The 12,715-nt window shown below is 41.3% G+C and overlaps 1 protein-coding gene across 2 annotated transcripts in view; it reads right to left on the bottom strand.

Annotated features, from left to right (window-relative positions):
- Nucleotides 1–2,431: 2,431 nt before the first annotated feature.
- Nucleotides 2,432–12,715, bottom strand: part of LOC119558496 (phosphoribosylformylglycinamidine synthase) — a 50,191-nt gene continuing 39,907 nt past the window's right edge. The window contains exons 4-5 of one of the 2 annotated variants that reach the window (XM_037872001.1): nt 8,121–8,796; nt 2,432–2,573 (exon numbers count right to left, since the gene is read on the bottom strand). In XM_037872001.1, the coding sequence (XP_037727929.1) occupies nt 2,552–2,573; nt 8,121–8,796 (698 nt within the window). In that variant the 3' untranslated portion in view covers nt 2,432–2,551. Of the gene's footprint in view, nt 2,574–7,978; nt 8,797–12,715 lie in introns of those variants that run through there. The other variant, XM_037872000.1, reaches the window with a different exon arrangement.

Genomic DNA, 12,715 nt, shown 5'->3' with positions numbered 1-12,715 from the left:
GCAGAAAGTGCTTTCATAGGCGGACGTCTGGATGCTGTTGAAAGTGCTCCTTTTGGCAAGTGCTGCCGTGCAAAGCGTTGAAAAATTGCCGCAAATTTTTGCGCAGCGTGGCTGCGGATATGGCTAAAAAATGTGACACAAGCGCTGAGCGCGAACTAGTTTGACGAAGATGTGGGAAAGTCTTACTCTTTGACTCACGATTCACGAACGACTTAGTGACTCAGTGAAGCACGTCTTGAACACTCGAAGGTTTTTCAAAAAATAACGTGCTAGAATTTGAGCCACGCGGCGTCGGTATTTTTCCGGAAATACTAAGCAGCTGAGGCAGCTTTCCAGTGCAACCCTGAATCAGCTGTTTGACCTACGGCAAACCAAGTTTAAGGCTGGGTGGCAAGGCTTGGTTCATCAGGTTAAACGTAACATACTTTGAGGCTGAGCTTTCTGTTAGTCCCCTTCAGTTCTGCAGTAGGGACGCGGTGACATGGCTCAAGGCAAAAAGCTTTTTTTGTTTTTTTTTGTGCCTAAAACGATGTGCCGCTGTTGACGTCAGCAGAGAGCAGTCGGCGCAGCGTAGAAGACTGCCCACGAAAACTATCGTGCAACAAAGAGAGGCAGATATTCGGATATTTCCATCTCTTTCTTGTCTTATAATCTGCCTGCACTCCGCGCTCGCAGAGACAAATTTCGACCGGTCCGTTATTTTTTTTGCGTCTCTCCGTTATGTTCGGTTAGCGACTAACATTTCGGCGGAAAAATTTTCGTGGAGCAGCGACATGTGAATGCCCTAATATTTTAGGAGCATTATTGTGTATCGAAAATAAACAACTTATATTGTTTTATAAAAGTAAATTATTTGATTATAGTAAAATTAAGTAATTTGGATTTACTTATAATGTTATGTTTACATATTATACATTTTTATTACAATATATTTTTTTAGTGTAATTATAGAAAATTAGTCCGTTAAAATTGATTTCAATATTTAAAACATTAGTAGTATTAGTATTAACATTTGTTAAAAATTCTTATTGTATTTTTTACTTAAGAAGTACAAATTATATAGTCGGATATTTTTCGCCAACAGCGAAGAGAAAACAAAAGAAATCAAGTAAAAGGGTGAGAAGACTTGGTGCATTCTGTTTGAGTGATTGAAAGGGAAGCATGCATTTTAATTGTGCGCAGCAGAGTTACTTTAATCGTTTAGTTAATATAATAAAGTCAGGTAAGTGCTACATAAAGTTTAAAATGCTGTGCATTGAGCTTAGTTTAAAGTAAGTAAATGTTGAAGGTATTCAATGGGTTCCGTTAGCCGAAAGTGGATGACAAAATGTTTTGTGCCAAAAAAAAACCCGCAAAGGGTTTATGCACAGCTATATAAGGTAAATATACAATTAAAAAAGTAAAACGCATTTTTTAATCATATGCCCATACATTTTTTCAGGAGCGTTGGCCAAGGACTCCAAAGACCCGGACAAATGTTTGAGAAAGGCGATGACGAACGTGAAAAACAAACTAACAAAACAAAAAAACAGAAATACTAACAATAATTGTCCCCTTATTGAAAATCTGAATAATACGATCTAATTAAAATTAATTTAAATGTAATTAAAAATGTATGTATTTTAAATTCTATATTTTCATAAGTGAAAACTCGTGGAAAAATTCTGATTTTCACAAGTGATTTCACTTTGGACGTGTCACTTGCAAGTGATTTCACAAGTGAAAACTCATGGAAAAAATCTGATTTTCATAAGTGATTCACTTGGGACGTGTCACCGGCACGTCACAGGCCATACAAAAAATGAGTATAAGGACAAGTGAGTATAGGACTTCGAAAAATTTTCATTTGAATTTTCACTTGTGAAAATGCGGACATCCCATACAATTTTCTATATGGAGCGTCACTTGTTCTTCACTTGTGCAAGGGGACATGTCCCACGTGATTCCCAAGGTGATTCACAAGTGAAACTGTTTTTTTTGGAACTGAAGGGTCGCTACAGGCGCCGTTACACATATCGATGAAGTTTGAATTTATATGAAGTTTATGTTTCAGTTTAACTAACATGAAGTAAAGAGCGATATAATGGGCATCTGAGTTAAACCGGGTTTCATTAAAAAGGGTAAGGGCGTTCAACACTAAAATGTTCCTACAGGTAGGGTGGGCCAAGCCGGAGCACATTGCCATCCCAGTTTTTCAACAATAGGGTTTAATCATATTGATATCTCCTCCTATATTAATTCGGATTGACTGTCTCCTTCCGTAAGCCTCCCTAACTCTGTCTGCAAGTTGTATTGTGTGGCGGCGATGCTGTTTAGGAAGTAACCGACCCCCTTGTCTCTTCCCTGAGCTAGGCCGATCCTGTAGGGATGTTCGTCACAAAGTTCTTGTTACAAATTTCAATTTAGGTTTAAAAACAAGCCATTGACATTATATGTTTTTATGTACGTTTATTGGGAGTAAAAATTTTACAGGTGTTAAAGGTATTTTGTATTAAAATAGTAGACAAATTCGTCTTCTGTAGAATGTATGTTTATTTTACCGGTAGGATTTTTATGAATCCGAATTAACACACCAATTGTATGCGTTGTTAAACATAATCTCATAATTTTGTGAGTTTTGTTCAAAATGTGCAGTTTTTATTTTAGAACAGAGAAAAATATACCATTGGAAAGGGCTTGAAAAATGCTTTCCCACAAACTTCAAAAAATCGTAAATATGAACGCGGATATCTCGGAACATATCAAAGATAGAGAAATGGGATTTCAGATTTAGATTCCTTAGGCTTGAGCGCAGCGCAAGTTTGTTACGCGAATATGACACGCCCACTCTAACGCCCACAAACCGCCCAAGCCTGTGGCGCCCACAATTTTCATGCTAGATACAACATTTTAACTGAAATGTATTGGTCTGGTCAGTACCTAACGATTGATCCAAAAAAAACTTTGCCACGCCCACAACGCTTAAATCTGTCTACCGCCGGTAGATGGCGCATTTCAATCTCGCTTTGCTGCTTCCATATCTCCATTTTCCTTTGGTCCCTATAGCTGAGTAACGGGTATCTGATAGTCGAGGTACTCGACTATAGCGTTCTTCCTTGTTTTGATTAAAAACTTTGTGACGTTTTCTTTGTAATAAACAGTAGCCAATATTAGAAATGATATATAACATTATAAATTTTATTAACTAAAGCTAATAATTTTAAATGTGTTTAAGTCTTTGCAGAATCACAAAAAAGGGAAGGTTATGCCTCATTGGACTACGGGAAAGACATCCGGTTGGCATTCGTGAGGCAAAAGAACAAAATTTATAAAGGAAAAAGCGCCCTAAAGAAGGCCAACCCGGAACCAGGAGCCGAACCAGAGAGCGATTCTGATTAAAAATAAATTTAAAAGAATATTAAATTGAAATCCAGTTTTATGTATTCCTGGGGAAAACATCCAAATATTTGATTTTTGAATGCTTCTAGGTGCATTCCTGGGTACATGTTACAGGTGCAATAAAAAAGAGTACACCCAGGTGTTTAGTATGTTGCTTCCAGGGGCATTAAAGAAGAGAGCACCCAGAAGGAGTTTAGTATGTTGCTACCAGGTGCATTAAAAAAGAGTGCGCCCAGAATGTGTTTAGTTTGTTACTTCCAGGTGCATTCCAGATATATGCTTCCAGAAGCATTCAACGGGTGCATTCTTCTCAGACTCATCACTTCCGGAACACCTTTTTGATGCCATTTCATAATGAAAGAACGCTTGCTGGAATGCTGTCACTTACGACTGGGTGTACTCGTTTTCGACAGCGCGCTCTGCCGAAATATACCCTTCAATTCTAAAGTTCTAAGCTAATTTTGAGAGACTATTTAATTATTTACTATTTTTAATAACTAAAATAGTTAATAAACAAATAGATATTAAACAATCACTTGCGTACATTTCTTGTAAATTACCCATTTGAAATTTTTGATATGAAAATAAAACTTCGTTAAATGATTTTGCGTCATTTACATTTGATTTGATTTTAGTTTTAAAAGCGCGCGCTTCTGGGTGGGAAGAAGAACGCGCTAACTTTTTGTTTTCCCTTTGAGTTTCTCTTCTTGCGTTCGCCTAAGGTCAAAAATTACATAGAGCTCACCGATTACTACGATATTTAAAGATTTTAAATATTTAAACGTTTTTCCATCGTCTAAAAGTTAATCCGCTACATCAGTGACATATAAAAGTAAAAGTGCGTGAATTAATTGTGCTAAATAGTGGAAATATAACAAAATTACAACTGCTTACGTCGTTCTGTAATTTAACAAATTCGAGCTGCTATTTTAACTCATATATATTACCATTTTCACTCCCTGGAAAAGTGTTATTTTTTCCGCAACTTCAAAGTAAATTAATGATTTAATCTTTTGTCTGATCGATCAATGTGTTTTTTTGAGCAGTGATTAATCGTAGGACATGCCTATGTTAAATCCTGCACCTTTTTTTATACAAATTGAGCGCTCGGTGATGATCTTCCCACTTTCTAGCTTTTTCTAACGTGGGATAAAAACTTACTCAGCATTCTCCTTGACGAAGAGGTCGACCACTTGGCGTAGGTTGGCTGTTAAGGGAGCGGGGCGGGTTACCCATTCATTTTACAAAAACCACAATTATTGTCAACTTATCTTCATTGTTTTCTTTTACTTTTTGATATTTTTTCACTATACTGTACTCCAGTTTTCTTCACAATAAAAATATAAAAAGATATATGTACGAAAGTGTATACAAAAAAAAACTAAGTGTAAGAGCACCTTAATGCTTTCAGTGTAGATTATTTGTATTCTTCGATGGTCACTTTCTTTCTCTTCACTTTCTCCCGGTCAGCGCACTTTAAAACTTTTGTTTCTCTCAGTGTAGAACTTTTCTTTTAATTGCTTTACATTGTCTGGTAATTTTTCTCTCAGTATTGTTTTGGCTCCTTTTATTCTCTTGTTCTTATTTGAGCTTGGCGTTTCTGCTTTGCTGTCCCATGTTCCACTTCGTTCCAGCGCGTCGAAAGCCGTTTTCGGTGTCTCCTTTGTTCTATCCTTTTCTTCCTCTTCTTCCCATAGACGCGATGGAAAATTTTCAACATACATATGCCCATATATGAGCTGACTTGACGTCTTCAAGAGTAAGATTATCCAGACACTTCTAATTGGGGCAGGAGCTCTTCTAGGTAGTTTTTAGGGAATCGCTGGATGCCGGCGCTTCCGGATAGAGGTGTTCCGCGAGGCGTCTGACTATGGCCGTGGCGGACTGCTGGCGGGGTGCTTCTGGAAGGTGGCGCTCCGCGAGGCGCTTGACGATGGCCGTGGCCGGCTGCTGGCGGGGTGCTCCTTGGGCAGCCGCCTTAAGATTTCTGTCAGAAGTGCTCCTCGGCGCGACGACTGAGGTGCGAGGTGATCTTCTGTCGAGGGTGCTCTCCGGGGCCGCCGCCTTTGGACTTCTGGCCGTGGGGTGCTCCTCGAGCAGCGGGCCGTTGAACAAAATGGCGAGGAAGCGCGACTCAAGCGCTGAGCGCGATCAGGTTCGACCAAGCTGTGCAGAAAGTGCTTTCATAGGCGGACGTCTGGATGCTGTTGAAAGTGCTCCTTTTGGCAAGTGCTGCCGTGCAAAGCGTTGAAAAATTGCCGCAAATTTTTGCGCAGCGTGGCTGCGGATATGGCTAAAAAATGTGACACAAGCGCTGAGCGCGAACTAGTTTGACGAAGATGTGGGAAAGTCTTACTCTTTGACTCACGATTCACGAACGACTTAGTGACTCAGTGAAGCACGTCTTGAACACTCGAAGGTTTTTCAAAAAATAACGTGCTAGAATTTGAGCCACGCGGCGTCGGTATTTTTCCGGAAATACTAAGCAGCTGAGGCAGCTTTCCAGTGCAACCCTGAATCAGCTGTTTGACCTACGGCAAACCAAGTTTAAGGCTGGGTGGCAAGGCTTGGTTCATCAGGTTAAACGTAACATACTTTGAGGCTGAGCTTTCTGTTAGTCCCCTTCAGTTCTGCAGTAGGGACGCGGTGACATGGCTCAAGGCAAAAAGCTTTTTTTGTTTTTTTTTGTGCCTAAAACGATGTGCCGCTGTTGACGTCAGCAGAGAGCAGTCGGCGCAGCGTAGAAGACTGCCCACGAAAACTATCGTGCAACAAAGAGAGGCAGATATTCGGATATTTCCATCTCTTTCTTGTCTTATAATCTGCCTGCACTCCGCGCTCGCAGAGACAAATTTCGACCGGTCCGTTATTTTTTTTGCGTCTCTCCGTTATGTTCGGTTAGCGACTAACATTTCGGCGGAAAAATTTTCGTGGAGCAGCGACATGTGAATGCCCTAATATTTTAGGAGCATTATTGTGTATCGAAAATAAACAACTTATATTGTTTTATAAAAGTAAATTATTTGATTATAGTAAAATTAAGTAATTTGGATTTACTTATAATGTTATGTTTACATATTATACATTTTTATTACAATATATTTTTTTAGTGTAATTATAGAAAATTAGTCCGTTAAAATTGATTTCAATATTTAAAACATTAGTAGTATTAGTATTAACATTTGTTAAAAATTCTTATTGTACTTTTTACTTAAGAAGTACAAATTATATAGTCGGATATTTTTCGCCAACAGCGAAGAGAAAACAAAAGAAATCAAGTAAAAGGGTGAGAAGACTTGGTGCATTCTGTTTGAGTGATTGAAAGGGAAGCATGCATTTTAATTGTGCGCAGCAGAGTTACTTTAATCGTTTAGTTAATATAATAAAGTCAGGTAAGTGCTACATAAAGTTTAAAATGCTGTGCATTGAGCTTAGTTTAAAGTAAGTAAATGTTGAAGGTATTCAATGGGTTCCGTTAGCCGAAAGTGGATGACAAAATGTTTTGTGCCAAAAAAAACCCGCAAAGGGTTTATGCACAGCTATATAAGTTAAATATACAATTAAAAAAGTAAAACGCATTTTTTAATCATATGCCCATACATTTTTTCAGGAGCGTTGGCCAAGGACTCCAAAGACCCGGACAAATGTTTGAGAAAGGCGATGACGAACGTGAAAAACAAACTAACAAAACAAAAAAACAGAAATACTAACAATAATTGTCCCCTTATTGAAAATCTGAATAATACGATCTAATTAAAATTAATTTAAATGTAATTAAAAATGTATGTATTTTAAATTCTATATTTTCATAAGTGAAAACTCGTGGAAAAATTCTGATTTTCACAAGTGATTTCACTTTGGACGTGTCACTTGCAAGTGATTTCACAAGTGAAAACTCATGGAAAAAATCTGATTTTCATAAGTGATTCACTTGGGACGTGTCACCGGCACGTCACAGGCCATACAAAAAATGAGTATAAGGACAAGTGAGTATAGGACTTCGAAAAATTTTCATTTGAATTTTCACTTGTGAAAATGCGGACATCCCATACAATTTTCTATATGGAGCGTCACTTGTTCTTCACTTGTGCAAGGGAACATGTCCCACGTGATTCCCAAGGTGATTCACAAGTGAAACTGTTTTTTTTGGAACTGAAGGGTCGCTACAGGCGCCATTACACATATCGATGAAGTTTGAATTTATATGAAGTTTATGTTTCAGTTTAACTAACATGAAGTAAAGAGCGATATAATGGGCATCTGAGTTAAACCGGGTTTCATTAAAAAGGGTAAGGGCGTTCAACACTAAAATGTTCCTACAGGTAGGGTGGGCCAAGCCGGAGCACATTGCCATCCCAGTTTTTCAACAATAGGGTTTAATCATATTGATATCTCCTCCTATATTAATTCGGATTGACTGTCTCCTTCCGTAAGCCTCCCTAACTCTGTCTGCAAGTTGTATTGTGTGGCGGCGATGCTGTTTAGGAAGTAACCGACCCCCTTGTCTCTTCCCTGAGCTAGGCCGATCCTGTAGGGATGTTCGTCACAAAGTTCTTGTTACAAATTTCAATTTAGGTTTAAAAACAAGCCATTGACATTATATGTTTTTATGTACGTTTATTGGGAGTAAAAATTTTACAGGTGTTAAAGGTATTTTGTATTAAAATAGTAGACAAATTCGTCTTCTGTAGAATGTATGTTTATTTTACCGGTAGGATTTTTATGAATCCGAATTAACACACCAATTGTATGCGTTGTTAAACATAATCTGCCAAGGACTCTCAGCCTGTTTAGGGGAAACCTCGAAAGAAGGTGGAACATATGGCCACTGGTTCATAGCCGAGCAACGCTCTGGGTGTGGCATTAAGGCCAAATGACGTCCATCAGTCGAGCAAAGTCCAGCAATTCCCCTAGGGCTGCCGTTTGGATTAAGTGGATAGAGTTCAGTGGGCTCGCCTGTATCATCAACATATTGCAGTGTCACGAGCTCAGCCGACTGCAGTACGCTTATGAGCTTCTCCTCTCGGAATGCAAAGCGACCTTCTCCGTGAGCCACCCAACAGCCTAGAATTTGATCTTTCATGCTTCCGAGCATGACAGAGCGATTGGATGGAACTCTCACTGTTGCCCAGCGGCACTCGAATCGCTCTGATCGGTTGTGGAGTAGGGCCACATCGGGATCTACACCAACCTCGCTGCCTGGACATCCCACAAATCCAATAAGAGTCATCAGTTGGCAACCATTGCAAATGCCCAACGAGAAAACATCTTCACTGCGCTTGAAGGCCTGAAACTGTGGTAAAAGGATGGGGTTGTGGAGAATGTTGGCTGCCCAGCCCTTGGCCGATCCTAGAGTGTCCGCATAGCTGAAGCCACCCGGGAAGATCAGTCCTCTGTATTGGGACACGCTCGCGGTTCCTGAAACATTTAATTGGTAAATTAGTAAAGCCTTGAAGTGCGGCAGTTCCTTAACTAATCACTGCTCAAAATCATCATTCAGTCGACTGCGACGCCTGCAGAGCCAACTGCAAAATCGGAAGAGCCATCGCTTTCACCAACCCTCTTTCTCGATCTATCTCTCTAAAATAGCGCTCTCCAATCGTAAGATAGGGACCGTATTCCAACAAGAAAAGTTAAAGCCGTCCCTACAGTTTCACAATTCAGCACAAGCAGCAAATCATCACGAAGTCGACTGCGAAGTGTTCAGAGCAGCCTGCGACGACGGCAAAGTCGAAAGCATCGTCGGCAAAGCCGATTAAAAGATTAAATAAACTCTTCAGTAAGAATAAAAGGTTTAGCTTCTATAGATTACTCTACTTAACTAAAGACATTACAATCATAATGGTATTTCCGTTAAATGTTCGACCTATTTGGTTTGAAGAATTCGCAGCATTAATTTTTTTTTTAGTTCAAGCAGAGCAAGAGAAGAGGACAAGTCCATTTCATTTTGGATGTGTGAAAACATAAACACATATACTAGTATGTTTAGGTTAAAAGCATTTGCTTTATCGACTAAAAGAATAATATCATCTGCAAGGATGTAGAAGGCCAATATAACCATTTTGCAGGGGAGAAACCTTTGCGATCTTTTTATACATGGGTCTACTAAAAAGAATTTCCAAAAATCGGCACAGGTAAGCCGTTACTCGTAGAGTAAAAGGGTATACTAGATTCGTCATAAAGTATGTAACAGGCAGAAGGAAGCGACCCCATAAAGTATATATATTCTTGATCAGGATCACTAGCCGAGTCGATCTAGCCATGTCCGTCTGTCCGTCTGTCTGTCCGTCCGGATGAACGCTGAGATCTCGGAAACTATAAGAGCTAGGCTATTGAGATTTGGCGCGCAGATTCCTGAGCTTCTTACGCAGCGCAAGTTTGTTTCAGCAGAGTGCCACGCCCACTCTAACGCCCACAAACCGCCAAAACTGTGGCTCCTACAGTTTTGATGCTAGAATAAAAATTTTAACTGAAATGTATTCTTTTCATCAATACCTATCGATTTAACGCTCACAAACCGCCCACAAACTTCAAAAAATCGTAAATATGAACGCGGATATCTCGGAACATATCAAAGATAGAGAAATGGGATTTCAGATTTAGATTCCGTAGGCTTGAGCGCAGCCCAAGTTTGTTACGCGAATATGCCACGCCCACTCTAACGCCCACAAACCGCCCAAGCCTGTGGCGCCCACAATTTTCATGCTAGATAAAAAATTTTAACTGAAATGTATTGGTCTGGTCAGTACCTAACGATTGATCCAAAAAAAACTTTGCCACGCCCACAACGCTTAAATCTGTCTACCGCCGGTAGATGGCGCATTTCAATCTCGCTTTGCTGCTTCCATATCTCCATTTTCCTTTGGTCCGTATAGCTGAGTAACGGGTATCTGATAGTCGAGGTACTCGACTATAGCGTTCTTCCTTGTTTTGATTAAAAACTTTGTGACGTTTTCTTTGTAATAAACAGTAGCCAATATTAGAAATGATATATAACATTATAAATATTATTAACTAAAGCTAATAATTTTAAATGTGTTTAAATCTTTGCAGAATCACAAAAAAGGGAAGGTTATGCCTCATTGGACTACGGGAAAGACATCCGGTTGGCATTCGTGAGGCAAAAGAACAAAATTTATAAAGGAAAAAGCGCCCTAAAGAAGGCCAACCCGGAACCAGGAGCCGAACCAGAGAGCGATTCTTATTAAAAATAAATTTAAAAGAATATTAAATTGAAATCCAGTTTTATGTATTCCTGGGGAAAACCTCCAGATATTTGATTTTTGAATGCTTCTAGGTGCATTCCTGGGTACATGTTACAGGTGCATTAAAAAAGAGTACACCCAGGTGTTTAGTATGTTGTTTCCAGGGGCATTAAAGAAGAGAGCACCCAAAAGGAGTTTAGTATGTTGCTACCAGGTGCATTCAAAAAGAGTGCACCCAGAATGTGTTTAGTTTACTACTTCCAGGTGCATTCCAGATATATGCTTCCAGAAGCATGCAACGGGTGCATTCCTTTTTGATGCCATTTCATAATGAAAGAACGCATGCTGGAATGCTGTCACTTACGACTGGGTGTACTCGTTTTCGACAGCGCGCTCTGCCGAAATATACCCTTCAATTCTAAAGTTCTAAGCTAATTTTAAAAGACTTTTTAATTATTTACTATTTTTAATAACTGAAATAGTTAATATACAATTAGGTGGAAGACAGTCGGCCGCCAGCACCTCTGCAAAGTGCGCGCCGGCGCCAAAAACTGCAGGAGGTATGACTAAGACGGTCGCTCCAACCACCGAGCAAAATAAACACACCTATGCGGAGAAGCGGACTGCCGCGCAGACACTCCGCTCACATAACAGGAGCAAGAAGGTGGAATGGGCGAAGACGGTGCTCCCCAACTACGGGCAAGAGAAGCCTAATGCTGTAAGTACACAGCCAAAGAGACAACGATCTCTAGAGTTGCCTGGACCTGCGGCAAAGAGATCTAGGGTCCAACAGAACCTATCATTTGCGGAGATAGCGCGGGACAAGGTTCTGATTGGACTGGTTGACAAGGGAAACCCCGGAGGCCGGATCCCAAGAAACCAGTGGAAGGCGGTCGAGGAGCAGCTAGCGGTCATCTGCATGGCTTTGCTCCGGGACTTCCCCCAACCGACGCCATGTTGCAAGGACGCAGACTGGTTCCAGGGCAGCGTCAAGGTGGTGTCTTGCGACAGTCAGAGATCAGCTGACCTCTACAAGAAGGCGACGGAGAAGCTCGGAGAGGTGTATCCTGGGGCGAAAATCGTTGCACTAGATTGGTGCGACGTCCCCAGCAGACCACGAGCGAGGTCTGGCTGCCGTCGTCCATCAAAGCACCGGAGGACATCCTCTTTATGTTGCAAAGGTGCAACCCAAATTTGCCCACGCACGACTGGAAAGTCCTAAAGGTGGAACCTCACGAGGGGCCGATCAGCCAGGCCATCGTGGTGCTGAATAAGGAGTCAGTATCCCCAATAGAGGCCGCTCACGGGGAGCTGAACTTCGGATTCAGTGCCATCCGCATCAAAGTTTACAAGGGAGACTTTAACTCGAAGGAGGACCCGACCGGCAACCCAGCCGAGCAGGTCTTTCTCGAGGAGATAGAGGCTCCTGGAGATGATGAGCCGGAAGATGGCTACTCAACCGACGCGTCGCTAAGCAGAGGGATGCAGGCGATGAACCCGGCGGACGAAGACGACGGCGACCTCAGCGGCAGCGAGGAAGCGGACGTCACGGTGGTGGAGGGGAACTCGGCAGATGTCGCTAAGACTACTGCAAGTGAACCTCCATCACAGTAAAGCAGCGTCGGCTGCCCTCCTGCTCCGCCTAGACAGTACTAACCCACCAATATTAAATAACTGCTCTCTCGCCAGGTATTTGGGGTTAATATTAGATAAGCGTCTGACATGGAGACTAAACAGCCAAGATAGAACGAGGAAGGCAACAATTGCCCTCTACTCCTGCAAAAAGGCCATCGGAACGAAATGGGGCATGTCCCCAAAAATCGTCAACTGGATACACACAGCGATAGTTAAGCCTATTCTGCTCTACGGAGTGTCAATATGGTGGCCCGCGCTAATGAAGCAGACAACCACAAAAAACCTAAACAAGGTACAACGAATGGCATCCTTATGCATAAGCGGAGCCCTTCGCACCACCCCCAACGAGGTGCTAAATGCTATTCTGAACCTTCCAAGTCTGGACTTAGCCGGCATGGAACGAGCTTAGATAGCTGCGGTTCCGATGAGGGACTTAGGGCAGTGGAAACCCCAAATATACGGTCATGCCAGGATACTCCAGCAAGACACAATGATCC

The sequence above is a fragment of the Drosophila subpulchrella genome, unplaced genomic scaffold, assembly GCF_014743375.2.
Source record: "Drosophila subpulchrella strain 33 F10 #4 breed RU33 unplaced genomic scaffold, RU_Dsub_v1.1 Primary Assembly Seq104, whole genome shotgun sequence".
Classification (NCBI taxonomy): domain Eukaryota; kingdom Metazoa; phylum Arthropoda; class Insecta; order Diptera; family Drosophilidae; genus Drosophila; species Drosophila subpulchrella.
The sequence above is the reverse complement of the archived record's forward strand: the minus strand, read 5'-3'. Positions and strand labels throughout refer to the sequence as shown.